The sequence below is a fragment of the Kryptolebias marmoratus genome, linkage group LG9 (assembly GCF_001649575.2).
Source record: "Kryptolebias marmoratus isolate JLee-2015 linkage group LG9, ASM164957v2, whole genome shotgun sequence".
Classification (NCBI taxonomy): Eukaryota; Metazoa; Chordata; class Actinopteri; order Cyprinodontiformes; family Rivulidae; genus Kryptolebias; species Kryptolebias marmoratus.
In genome coordinates this window covers 14902655-14915799 of record NC_051438.1, presented here as the reverse complement: position 1 = coordinate 14915799, position 13145 = coordinate 14902655, and the positions used below count along the sequence as shown (strand labels likewise).

At 44.6% G+C, this 13145-nt stretch overlaps 1 protein-coding gene across 1 annotated transcript in view; it reads right to left on the bottom strand.

Annotated features, from left to right (window-relative positions):
- Window positions 1–127: 127 nt before the first annotated feature.
- The window catches only part of nr3c1 (nuclear receptor subfamily 3, group C, member 1 (glucocorticoid receptor)), a 23487-nt gene continuing 10469 nt past the window's right edge, over window positions 128–13145 (bottom strand). Inside the window, exons 3-8 of the mRNA XM_017424158.3 lie at window positions 2791–2939; window positions 2546–2662; window positions 2170–2451; window positions 1691–1835; window positions 1155–1285; window positions 128–987 (exon numbers count right to left, since the gene is read on the bottom strand). Of these exons, the coding sequence (XP_017279647.1) occupies window positions 755–987; window positions 1155–1285; window positions 1691–1835; window positions 2170–2451; window positions 2546–2662; window positions 2791–2939 (1057 nt within the window). The 3' untranslated portion in view covers window positions 128–754. The remainder of the gene's footprint in view (window positions 988–1154; window positions 1286–1690; window positions 1836–2169; window positions 2452–2545; window positions 2663–2790; window positions 2940–13145) is intronic.

Genomic DNA, 13145 nt, shown 5'->3' with positions numbered 1-13145 from the left:
CAGTTTCTCAGTAACCAGACGGTCCCATCTAGGGTTTCCAGAGACGTTTGTTTTTTACTCATTTTTCTGCTTGTGGGTTTGTTTTTAGCGGTAACAGATCACGTGACCTCAATAAGCGTTCTGACACGCATCAAGAGGGAGTCATAGACGGATGTAGTGGAGAGAATCCAGTCAGTTTTTAAACGGAAATACTGTAAGTTAATTATTCTTTCTGTGTGGGGGGGTTGGGGACCTCTGATCTAGATCACTGAGGGCCTCTCAGAGTTAAAGGTTTCTCACACGGTGTGTATATTAGTATATTAAAGCTCAGAATAAATGGATGGAAGCAGTTGAAAGTATACTTTTTCTACTTTAAAAACTTATTGGTAACTGATTGCTGATGATCTCCGCCAGCTTAAAACTTATTGAACAGTCTGTGCTATACCTGTGAGGGTCTACTTGCAACACTATAAAAGCTCAGTTGCTAACACAAGGAAAGAAAAGAAAATTTTGCCCTCCCCTGACTTCCACCTTCTTTATTTAAAAAGCCCGCTTTGAAAATATAAGATATTTGCGATCTGTTTGAAAGGATTGTTTTGGTTTAGGTTTCTCTTGCTCTAATTAGTTGTTTAAAGTTGGATTTTTGTCACTTTAACAGGTAAACTGTAAAACAATCAGACCAACTAAGATTCACAAAAAAAGACCTACTTCAGTTCATGTGGCGCTGACTTTAAAATAGTTATAAGAAACAGAACAAAGTTCCTGTTATCAATCTCTAATGATCACTAGCAGAGTTCCTGTGCTGCCAGGGTCTCCTAAAACGCTCGACCAGTGCGCTGCGTCTCTGTACCTCATGCATGGAGTCCAACAACTTGGTGAGCTGGTAGAAACGCTGCCAGTTCTGGCTGGAGTTCTCCTCGCGCTTCACGATGGCTTTGCCCAGCTCCTTAATGTACGACATGCGGATCTCTTCGAACACCGCCTGGCTCTTCAGGCCGTCCTTAGGCACTGCGGGAGAACACACACACACACACACACACACACACACACACACACACACACACACACACACACCCAGTGTCAACACCTGAGCCCTGGAAGAAGTGGAACCTGTTTTCTTTTCCCTACGGTGCCATCAAGTTCAGGAAAAACAGCTCAGGGGGCCGAAGTCTGACCTGTGCTGAGCAGCAGCAGGACCTTCATGCACAGGTACTCATCGTGGGACACCTGCAGCCGCACGAACTCGCTGGAAATCTTCATCATCTGCTCAAACTGCTCGGCCATGTAGGGCAGCTTCATCCGCTCTCTGAGGGTGCAGACGGACACTCGGTTAGGGATTTAGCTGATTTTACGTCATTTATATAATCGCCTGAATGTGAACAAATATTCAATAAATACCAGGAGAAAAACTAATGGCAAACAAACCAAAATTAGCTGCAAATAATCTTTAGCTGAATTTGACTCAGTTGCTAACAGGAACCATTTGATTTAAAGTTGTCTTTGTAGAAAAGAAACAAATAAAAAGTATCTCATTTATGCTCAGTTCTCATGAGACCCTCCATTAATTAAGCCCCGGCTAATTAATTCAGTTTTCTTTTCCAACTGATGTCATAGTTTCCCTTCAAAAAACTTCAACAACAGTTTTAACAAAGACGTCTTTAAGAACCAAAACACACGAAAAACCCCAAAGAGTTGGGACGACGGTGCGCACTCATTGATGACGAGGTCCGGCGCGAAGCAGAGCATGTTGCCGTTGCACTGTTGGTAAGACCTCCAGCCGAGGCTGAACGACATGAGGAAGAGCCAGGAGCACTGCAGCAGAGTCATCTGGTCGTCCAGGTGCAGGTTCCTGAAACCTGAGGGGGAAGCAAGAACGGAAACATCTCAACAAAGTTTTCATTCGGCCTCAGTGTTTGACAGTTTGTGGCTAAAGAGTTCAAATTCAGTGAGAACTATAATATCAGGATTTCTTGAAGGAACGTATACTGCGCTCTTCCTCACATGCTAAATATTTAAACAAAGACGTTGTGTGGTGTGTTGGTGCTCAGAATATGTGTTGGGGATGACGCTCAGCTACTACCACGCTGAGATGTAGCTCAATATCTGCAAAACTGACTGAGATGCAGACATTTTTAGGTTTGCAAACTTTGATAGACTTCTTTCCACGTTTGGCAGATTTCAAACACTGACCTGGCAGAGCCTTGGCCCACTTCACGGCGGAGATGACCTGCCGCCCCCCCAGCCTGTTGAGGGTGGTCATGAGGCGGGTGGAGGTGTCGGGTAGCGTGCTGTCGTAGCCAGCGTAGATGGTGTCCGGCTCGATGGCCTTCAGGAGGGACAGCATGGTGGGGACGAGCTGCGGCATGCACTTGGGCACGATGGAGCGGGTCTCGACCGGCAGCTCGGGCGTCAGCTCGGGCGGGGCGCTGTTCTGGCAGCCCTTTAGGCGATTCAGCTTCTTGGTTTTACGAGCTTTTGGAAGAGAAAGCAGGAAAACGGAGAGGAAGGCGTTTGAGTTGGACACCGAGTGACGAAGAACAGGATTGTCAGTGAGGCGTCCTCGTACCTTCCAGGTTCATTCCTGCCATCAGACACTTGCGGAAGCGGCAGGCGGGGCAGTTCTTCCGTCTGATTTTATCGATAATGCAGTCGTTCCTCCCAGCACACAGGTAATTATGCTGACCTGAGACACACACACACACAAACACACACACACAGGAAAATGCCTGATCAGTCAATGAACTACACACCATCAGCACTTTAGCTTGTGACAAACAGGGACGTGATGAATAATGTCTTATAGCTCTGCACCTTCCACTGCTCTCTTGAAGAAAACCTTGCAGCTGCCACAGGTGAGAACACCGTAGTGGCATCCCGACGCCTCATCAGAGCACACCAGACAGATTTTATGAGTGCCGCTCTTCCCCTGTGTCATGGATGCAGCAGTGCCCCCTTCCTGTCTGGAGATGGAATTAAAAAAACAAAACAAAAACAAAACAAGGATGTTTAGTTTTTGGAAGTACAATCAAATCAAAGACTGAATGACTTTATTTCAAAGTTACATTTCCAACTCTAAAACTTTAACAAAATAAATGACACAAAACAACATGAGTGCTATTTTCAGGCCTTTAAAGCTTTAGTTATATTAAGATTATTGGTCACATTTAAAATCCAGCCGTTGTCATTAAAGTGCTCTGTTTCCTTTGACTGAGCCACGAGCGTTCCCAGACCCGGTGCACACCGAGGAGGAATGCACTTTTCCCGAGCTGCCACTAGAGGATGTCGAGCATTGCTGCATTCATGCACCAAACGTCAACACCCCCTTTCAAACCCAGTGGCTCCAGCAGAAACAACGCCCACACTGAGGGGATAGAACGCCCTAGACGTGTGTGTCCATGTGACTGCACGTATACCAGCACAATGGGAAGATTTTTACCTGATAACTGCAGCTCGGAACAGGGCCCCGCACGCAAAAAAACAAACAACCTAACGCCAGGTGAAAAGTTCATTGTTTTTATTTCCAATAAAACGTGAAGGAATTAGGGTGAAAGCAGGCCGGGATCAGCGGTTAGATGGCCGTGGCGGAATGAGGAAATCCCAAGTAAAACATCAAAGCGTGGAGTCCAGAAGAATTCAGCAGCCAAGTTAAAAAGCACCGGAGGCTCTTCAACCGCGGGAGCCGGGAGAGCTTCCTGAGCTCCGCCAACAACACACTGGGGCCAATAAGTCTGTCCCAAAGGCAAATATGTGCGCTCGCAAAAACAACACTGTGTATTTGGATTGTTTTTGTGCAAATCAAACTGTAAAATGTCTGAAATTTCACTAACTTAGAGACGGCCTGCTCTCTAAACACTGCTGGAGAGGCTGCAACCTGGGATAAAGAAAATGTAGAAAAATAAATACAGGAAAAAAAAACCCAGAAACAAATACAGACAAAGTGCACAGCCTGCATCATAAAGAAGCAGCGATTTGAAACTAAAGTTAACAACCTGAGCAGAAAAAAAACCCAATCTTTTTATATTTTAGCATATTGCAATCACAATGGAGAACTCACCGAAACGGCTGCTCTTTCTGACTTTACAAAACAATTTAGCGTGGTTTTTTTTCTTTCCTCCCTGCCACTCTTATCGGTGTCGTGAGCCGGAGCAGCAGGTACACTTCTTCGGCCGGCGCCAAAAAAAAAAACAGTTCAAGAAAAACAAACAAAAACAAAACAAAACAAAGCGAACATGATCCAGCCTGTTCTACACCAAGAGAAAATGTAAGCAATATAAAAAAAGCCAACCAACTGCATTTATTCCCCCCCATCAGGAAGAGGAAACCAGTAAATGAGTTTCTTATATTCCTTTTTTTAAGAGACAATTTAAACATTTATCTGCTTCTGCCCTGTAGTCTCACTATACTTGTGTGAAAATATTCAGTCCAAAAGGTTTAGGCAACCAAATTAAAGAAAGTAAAAGGTACCGACACACATTTTTTTCCCCAAGTTACTTATGAGGTATGCTGTACAAATATTCCAAAGATTTGAGCTCTTCAGTGGATTAAGATTTCAGAAGGCACGGCTGAGTGGAGGCCGAGGAATTCACTTGAAGACTTCTTGTTTTTCTTGTCACTGAAGTTACCTTCAGACACTTCCAGGCTGCCTGTTGGAGGCAGGACTGTGGGCCCCTTGAAATTCTTTAAAGGCGGCGCAGATGAGGAGGTGGGCGGTGGTGGTGGTGGGGGGGAGCTGCTGTGGATCTGGGCCAGCAGTGGATGTGGAGTGACCAAGCCAAACGGACATCTGTGTGGAAGGGAGAGACGGTGCCGTGGAACGAGCAGCACTAGACGTCCATGGGACGGACACAAGCCTGCCTCTGTTCGGCCAGAGCAAGGGAGGAAAGGCGGGCGGCGGTGGCATAATGAGAGGAGGGGGGGTTTGGTAACATCGTGGTGCCATTTTATTGCAAAACAAGCTATAGATTCTGGCTTTGAGTTTGCGCCTTGTAAGACCTCGTCCGCGCAGAAATACGTTTCCTTTTTCTAAAATAATCTTTTTATTTCTTGTGGCATTGTTCCTAGAAATGTCTTCATCCACATGGAAACATCGAAAAGACCCAAAACACTGTAGAGACCACGCCAGGCCTGTATGGGGGGCTTGAACGCCGCCATGAAAACAAACCAAAACCAGGAAATAGGGCATGGAGCATACAGCCTGAGTGCAAAATGCAAACAACAAGAAAAAGAGCAGACCCTCGGGTTGTGGGTTAGATTAGAGGTGGAGCTATGACATCAGCTTCAATTGGTCCTGTTTTAGCTGTCTACACAAAAACAAAGATGTTTTCCTCTCCAGAACCCATCTTCAAGAGAGACAAATTTTGGGCTCCTAAAACACAGCCTCCTTGTGGATGCAGGGCTGAAATGCTAAAAAGCCTTTTGCGTATTCATAAAACTGTGGATGCGTGGATGGCCCCCATATTTATTTGGGATCGATCAGACGTTTGACCAGAATATGGCCCGACAGTAAAGTTTAAGATATTTAAAGCACCACAGGCAGAGCAAAGGCTCGCTGAGTCCTGGAGATTTTGCGCTTGATCTTGAGAGATCAGGAGAAGTACGTCAGACGAAAAGCAGGGGTAACAACAAGGTTGTCCTTCTCTGGGCCCCTGAGGTGATGTCCACAGGACAGCTTTACTACAAGGCTTTAGGCTGCTGGTTCAAATCCTATTACTGTAACTGATAAATTCTCCCAACAACAAGAACTGAGAATGAAATGAAATCTCTGCCCTCCCACTGAAATCAAGCTGATGTTCAGTTTTTCAATCAGACAGGTTAGAAGTCTGTCTCAGACACAAACCACTCAAAAGTGTGCAGAAGTGTGGCAAGAACCAAATTTCCTCTTTCAGAAACCATCTGTATCAATAGAGTTCGCTGTCAACAGGAAGCTCTTGCATTCTCTTAGAGTTTACAATCGGTCAGCGCTCTAAATCAAAATCAGAGACGCCCTGAAATGAGGTCTGAATTCAGCACGATCGGCGCTGAGAAACCTGACTGCTTTGTTTTGTTTTGGAACAGAGGGGACTTTTAAACGAGGAAAACCATGTCGTACACTAATGATGATAATGCCTGTGTCCCAGTGCCCTGCTTAACTATTCATAATCCCCTTTTAGCTGTGGGCGTCACGAGTAACTTACCCCGGTCTGCCCCTCCCTCTGTTTACCACTATGCCTTTGTCATTTCAGATGCGGACATCACTGCAAAGTAATTCTCTCCGCTAAGCGATTGATCAGTTTGTCCCTTTGCTCAATCTCTGGCTTGTTCTTTGAACCCGATATGCTCGACAGCAATGGTTATCTGCACAAACTCTGCACAAACATCTCCTCAGCGCAAGTCTGTGAGCATGCAGAAGAAAACCAGGGAAGAGCATAAGGAAGCAGTCCTTTCCCGAGGCCAGAGTAACCAAAATAGAAAGGGGAACTGGTCTGCATGCTCTGAATAACTCTTACATGCAAAATAACTTCTTTTTTTTCTTTCAGCTGTTCCCCAGCGAGTCATCCTCCTCCATCTAAATCTGTCTTCTGTGTCCTCTGTCCTCACTCCAACCACCTCCATGTCCTCTCTAACTGGATCCAGATGTCTCCTCTTCGTCTTTTTTCCTGGCAGCTGCATCTCTAACATCCTTCTACCAATATACCCACTGTCCCTCCTCTGCACATGTCCAAACCATCTCAGTCTGTCCTCTTTGTCTCTAACATCCTTCTGTCCCTCCTCTGCACATGTCCAAACCATCTCAGTCTGTCCTCTCTAACTTTATCTCCCAGTCCTTCAACCTGTGCTGTACCTCTGATGACCTCATTCCTAATCCTGTCCATCCTCGTCCCTCCCAAGGAGAACCTCAACATCTTCAGCTCTTCCACTTCCAGTTCTGTCTCCTGTCTTTTTGTCTCCAAACCATTCAACATAGCTTTTCTAACCAATGTCTTGTAAACCTTTCCTTTGACCTTTTGTCACAAATCACATCTGAAACTTTTCTCCATCCACTCCATCCTGCCTGGACTCTCTTCTTCACCTCTTTTTTCTACACTCTCCATTTTCCTGGACAATCGACCTGAAGTACTTGAAGTCCTGCACCTTTGTGACTTCTGACCTTGTAGCCTCACAGCTCCGCCTGCCTCCCTCTCATTCACCTCCACATTGAAGCTATCTTGTCCCTCCTACAGCACACCTCACCACTGTCCTGCTGTCCTCATACATGTCCTGCTGTCCTCATACATGTCCTGTCCCAGTCTAACATACTTCTCTGCAACTCCAGATTTCTTTATACAGCACCAAAGCTCCTCCCTCGGCACCCAGACGTTTGATTTTTCTAAATCTACAAAGACACAATGAAGTTCTTTCTGACCCTCTCTGTACCTCTCCATCAACATCCTCAAAGCAAAGATAGCATCTGTGGTCCTCCTTCTTGGCATAAAACCATCCTGCTGCTCACAAATAGTCACCTCTTGTCTAAGTCTAGCTTCCACAACTTTCTCCCAGACCTTCATTGTGTGGCTCATCAACTTAGTTCCCCTGTAGTTGCTACAACCCTGTACACCACCCTTTCTTCTTAAAAATTGGCACATGCACACATCTCCTCCATTCCTCAAGCCTTTTCTCACTCTCAAAAATGCCACTGAATAATCGAGTCAAAAACCTCACTACACAGCCTAAAGGAGTGGAGACAGAGTTTCACTGTGCTCGACTCTTAAAAAAAACCCAAAAAACATCTGCCTCGTGTGTGCTCTCAGATGATAACAGAATGTGGATGGAGATCATTTGTATTCATGGCAAGCTCTTCACTCACAGGCCGCTGGTAAGTGACAGCAAATTATCGTAAAAGATACCCTTTGTAGCCCCCTTACAATGTCAAATGTTTTTTATGGCCACTGTGTCGGTCCAATCTGCAAGTCATTAGAGGAGATGGCATGTGACGCTGTGTCACTGACCGCAAAGAGCCACGCTCTTCCTTCATGCTGAATTTAAGCCACTTATTGTAAACAAACTAAAGGCCTAGTCTTCCTCAAAGGAATGCAGATTGCCCACCACCTTTTAGACTGAGATCATCTTTAGGTGAGAAATGACAGAGCTGTAGCTGTTTTGGTCAAAAATCACAATCTTTTCAGATAGTAGTCATGTCTGTACGACTCTCACATCCATCTTCTTTCCCCTGGGTGAAGTAACCTGAAGTGATAACATTTTAAAGCGGTTTGATGCCTGACGTAAAAGCCGCTCCGCACTGCACCAAGTGAGGGCGCCAGCTGCGGTGAAGCCCAAATAATTTCAACTGTGTGGCGGCACCTCGACAGGTTTAATCAGAGACTCTCACGCACATAAAAACATGGGGGAGTTTGTGTGTGAGAGACGATCACTCTGAGGTCCTGCAGCCTGAAGCTTTTTATCCATCGCCTTCCTCCTCCTCCTCATCTGTTACTGTAATGCCAGGGCTTTCCTCTGACGGTGTGACACATACCTTCTGCAGCAGGAAAAACGAGCTACTTCCTCAATATGTTTTCGGTTTCCAAGCAACCAGCGTCCAACTTGGGTGCAATGTATGTGTGTGTGTTTCTCCCCTGCTCTTCACCCAGTCCTCACGACGGGCGCTGAGAACAACACCTCTTTTGTACGAGGACCCTTTCCTAGCATTTTACAGAAATCTGACCGGCAAAGTTGACATTCCTTTACTGAAGCCATCTGTTCGTATCCATCATCCGCTGTGAGCAAAATTTATTTGTCGGTTGTAGCTTTCACTTTGACAACCATAAAGTTAAATATATATATTTTTACTGCCCACTGCTGAAGGTGAAATGGCAATAATGGTTTTGCCCGTGTCTGTGTGTGTTGGTTTGTGTATCTGTTTGCAAAATATCTCATGACGCGGTGGACAGATGCAGAAAGGATTCACTGACTGTGCATCAATAAGTGATTAACCTTTAGAGTCAACCTGTGTTGGCAGCTGAGGCTGATCCCCAAATTGCTCAAACTCTTTAAGAGTTTGTCATTCAGACATATTCTCTGATAACATTATTTTTAAGGCTTTAAACGGCTCTGATGATGTCATTTCTCACTGGAAGATTATCTGAGTTAAAAAAAAAAAGGCATGATAAGAGGTGAGTGGTATGCATTACCTCAAGGAATGCTGAGATTTTAACTTGTTTATGTTCTAGTATTTATTAAGAAAATAAAAAAACACCCATTTGTAAGAATTATGTTGAATTATTCGATTGTTAATTTTAACGTCACTATACTATATAAACATGTGAAAACAACCACTGTTTAAAGTGCAGAATCATGGCCGCCCTTAGTCGTACTCACAAACTTATAGATATTTTGTAGTCCAAAGCAGCAGCAGCAGCAGCAGCTACTGTTTGGCTTCAAAACCACAGGAGGAAACTGAACCGCGCTCATGAAGGAGCACAAGAGAAACAAGCCCAAAGGAATAGAGTTTCCATATTAGTTTCCATAATGGGAGCCGTTAGTGACAGTAGAGGTGGGAGGTTGCTTCCTGGTCTGGTAAATGGATTGGAGGCTGGCTGCTGCTGCTGCTGCTGCTGTGTGCATAAACTTTAATATCCTTAGCTGGATGCTGACGGATTTGTGACTCCCCCAATTCCCAAAGTTCGACTTTGCTGACTCAGCGACAAAACAAAAAAGTAAGAAAAGCATAAACAACAAAAGAGACTTAGCTGCAGACTACCGACCACAACACAGGGAGGGGAGGGGGGGGCCGGATTTCTACAAACCTGTTCGTGTTCGAACGTAACAAAAGGCAAACGCAGACAAAGCAACGCTGCGGTTAGAGGGGGAATGCAGAAATAATGTGAAAGTGACCAGAATGGCTGGCATTTGATCTGGTGCGCTTGTTTGGCGCCAGATGTGGGGAGGCGGAGGGGGGGAAAGTAGGTCAGAAGAGTGAGAGCTTCACGCCAGCGCTCTGTCGTCCCCTTTGCTGCTTTACACGGCGCTAATGACACACCCACACCGACACACTAATGCACGCACGGCTCACAAAGTCAACAGACACAAGTCTCTCACACACTTACACACACACACACACGTGAAAGCATGAGGGTGATTTACAGCTCTGAGTTTCTGCTGACAGTCAGTGCCTCTGTCCTTGGTTGCAGGGAGCAGCAACAGAAGACAAATTGACGGATGGACAGAGACAGGAGGGAGTTTTTCGACCGAGGCGGCTCCAGGGCTCGGGTTCTTTCCTTGTTGTCGAGAAAAAGTGGTGCAACAGCTCTGCCGGACGAGAGGAAAACAACCCCTTTTTACGTCGGAGGCTGGGGGCTAGGGGGCCGGGTTACGGAGACCAACCCAACCCATTCAAAAAGGTTGGAAGCGCCTCGTTTAAAAATTTAGAGTCAGTGTATCGTTCAGCTTGACTTATTCAAAAGAAGACAAAAAAAAAAACCAGAGCTTCAACAAGACCGTGAAGGCAAAGTAGCTGCGTAATGTCTGCGAACGCTTCACAACGGGCCAAACAGCTGCATTCACAGTCACCGTTTTCAACTAGGTTTAGGAGAAAAAAAAAAAAAACACGTTAGGAGTCACAGTTATTACCAACGGGCGAACGAGCACAAAACAGCATTGATTGAAGGAATGCCTATCGCTCGTCGCCTTTTATGCCAAAGATTCCGACTAAAATGATCTCACGATGAGAAGGGACAGAGTTAGAGCCGCTTCAGGCGAGCCTTGTAAATGACGTTACGTTCAATCTGACGTGAAATACGACATCTATCAGAGAATGTGTTGAGGATGACTCTCAGCTACAATCACACCTAATTTTAGCTCGATATCTGTAAATAATGCATAGTTACAGCCCATTCTGTGTTGACTGAGGTCGATCAGCTGACAGACACTTTGAATTGGGTTTACTCTAAAGGTCTAGATTCAGATATACTTTCGGAAAGTTTCAGTAAAATATCTTTAGTGGTTCATGAGGTATTTTGCTAAAGACGGGGTCGGCGCCAACTGTTAAGGCTAAAGTTTTAAACAAAAATACATGAGCATGATTTGGGGATGGTGCTCAGCTACTACCACAGCAAAATTTAGTTCAATATCGATAAAAATGAGTGTGTCATAGCCGTTTTTGTGTTGGTTGGTTTAGATGAGCTGTGGCGGTAGGTTTAACTAAAATCTATCCAGTGGTTCATGAGATATTTTGGTAACAGACTGACAAACACACACACACACACACACACTCAGGCAAAAACACTGTTATCTGCCTTCGTCTTTCGGTGATAATAAATCCTGTTTGCAGTGATGTTTACTGTTAAAAGAGAGTAAAACAGCAAGTGAAAGAACATCGAGGGGTGTGTCAGAGAAACATCTGCTACTCTGACCAAAAACGTCTCTCTGGAAACGGAGCCAGGACCTGGGAGCTAGAAATACTCCTCCGCTCGACATAGACTTTACACAAATACATACGGCTTTATGTTTATAAAAACAGACTGCAGACCATAAACAGCCCATTCGTGGCAGTCGCCAAATCAAAGACGACACATCTGACAGCTGCTCTGCTTCGCCAGCACCGCTCAAATCTGTTTCTCGTCTTCGTATTCGTAGGCTGTCCGTCGCTCATTACCAATCACGCGATACGACTTGACAATCTACGCCTAGACAGAAGAATTGTCTGATAAATACCCAGACCTACCATTCAGCTCAGTCAAGTCATTAAGAACGAGTCGTATTCAACAAGTCTGTGCAAAACCCAGGAAACGCAGCAGCTGTCAAAAAGCCCAAGGCCAAGTATCACCATCATTAGATTACAACAACGGCAAACCGTTATCGAGGTGACATGCATCTAAAATATGCAAGCTGTTTGTTTATGTCGTGCAGGATTTGCGGAGACCTTATAGGGAGACAATGAGAGCGGAAAACCGAAGACATCTGCCTCCTTGTAACGTCTGGCTGAAATATCGTCTGGTTTTTAGTCATTTTCCTTTGAAGCTTTATTCTGTAGTCAGACAGACATTTTTTTAAAGCAGACTCAAGATTCCCACATGTGAAATTCCCTGAAGTTTTCCCACTGCAGTGAGATCACAGACTTGTCCAGACACTTCTTCGCTCGGCTCACTCAACGGCTCAGAGTCACAGATGAACTCCAAAACTGAGCTCTGAGACACAAACCGCTCGCCGTTTTATTCTGGTTCGCTCCCTTCCTTTACAACTGAGTGATCCTGGCGAATAAACGAACGAGACAAACGGTAAATTGTCCACACATGTATGGCACCATGTCAACCTCACCCAGGTTCTGCAAGGTGCTTTACAATGTTTCTCATTCAGCCAGTCACACACACACACAAACAGGGCTTTCCGTTATAGATTTGACGCTCTCTACATACAGCAATTTTTGTTTCCTCACTCGTATTTGAATAAACAAATCGGGCGGGGGAAGAGTGTCACTTTGGCAAACTGCAGTGGGTTGGGGCTCAAACCCCCGACCTTCTGATTGGATGGCGACCTCCCTACCAAAGGGCCAAAGCTTTATTTTAATTGACAAACTTGAACATTTAGAAATAATATTCTAATCATTTGCCATTGAGAGTGTTTCTTTGGCAGTTCTTCAACAACAAAGTAAAAACAAATTAATGAATTATATATTCATTATATTCATTATATATATGGTCATTTTATTTCCATGCAGGCAGTTTGTTTTTTACCAGTTTAAAATCATTAAATTGGACAAAAGTCCCCAAAATAAAAAAGAGAAGATTGGCCTAAGGCCTTTTCTTCGTTAAATTATTAAACTCTGTCTTAATTTTTATTGCTCTGACAGATAACATCAGAATAATACCTTTAATATTTCAAACTGGGTACATTTTATGTGATGTAATAATGAAAATTTAAATTGTTCTGAAACACATCATGTGACAATATGTATATAAACTGAAGGAAAATAAAAGCTAACCATGTCTTTCTGCACATTTAAGATTTCACAAGTCCATATTTTCTGTGGACTGAAGTCTTCGTACAGTTGAACACGGTTTCAAAACTTCCACTCTCAACATCAGGACTCCGATCTGGATCCGGATCAAATCATGGTCAGCCCACATGGGATACTGTATTCCACTGATATGCATTGATGCGCTTCAATGAACGTGTCTCCTTTAAGAGAGAGAGAACGTGTGCTCGGGGCAGGGGGG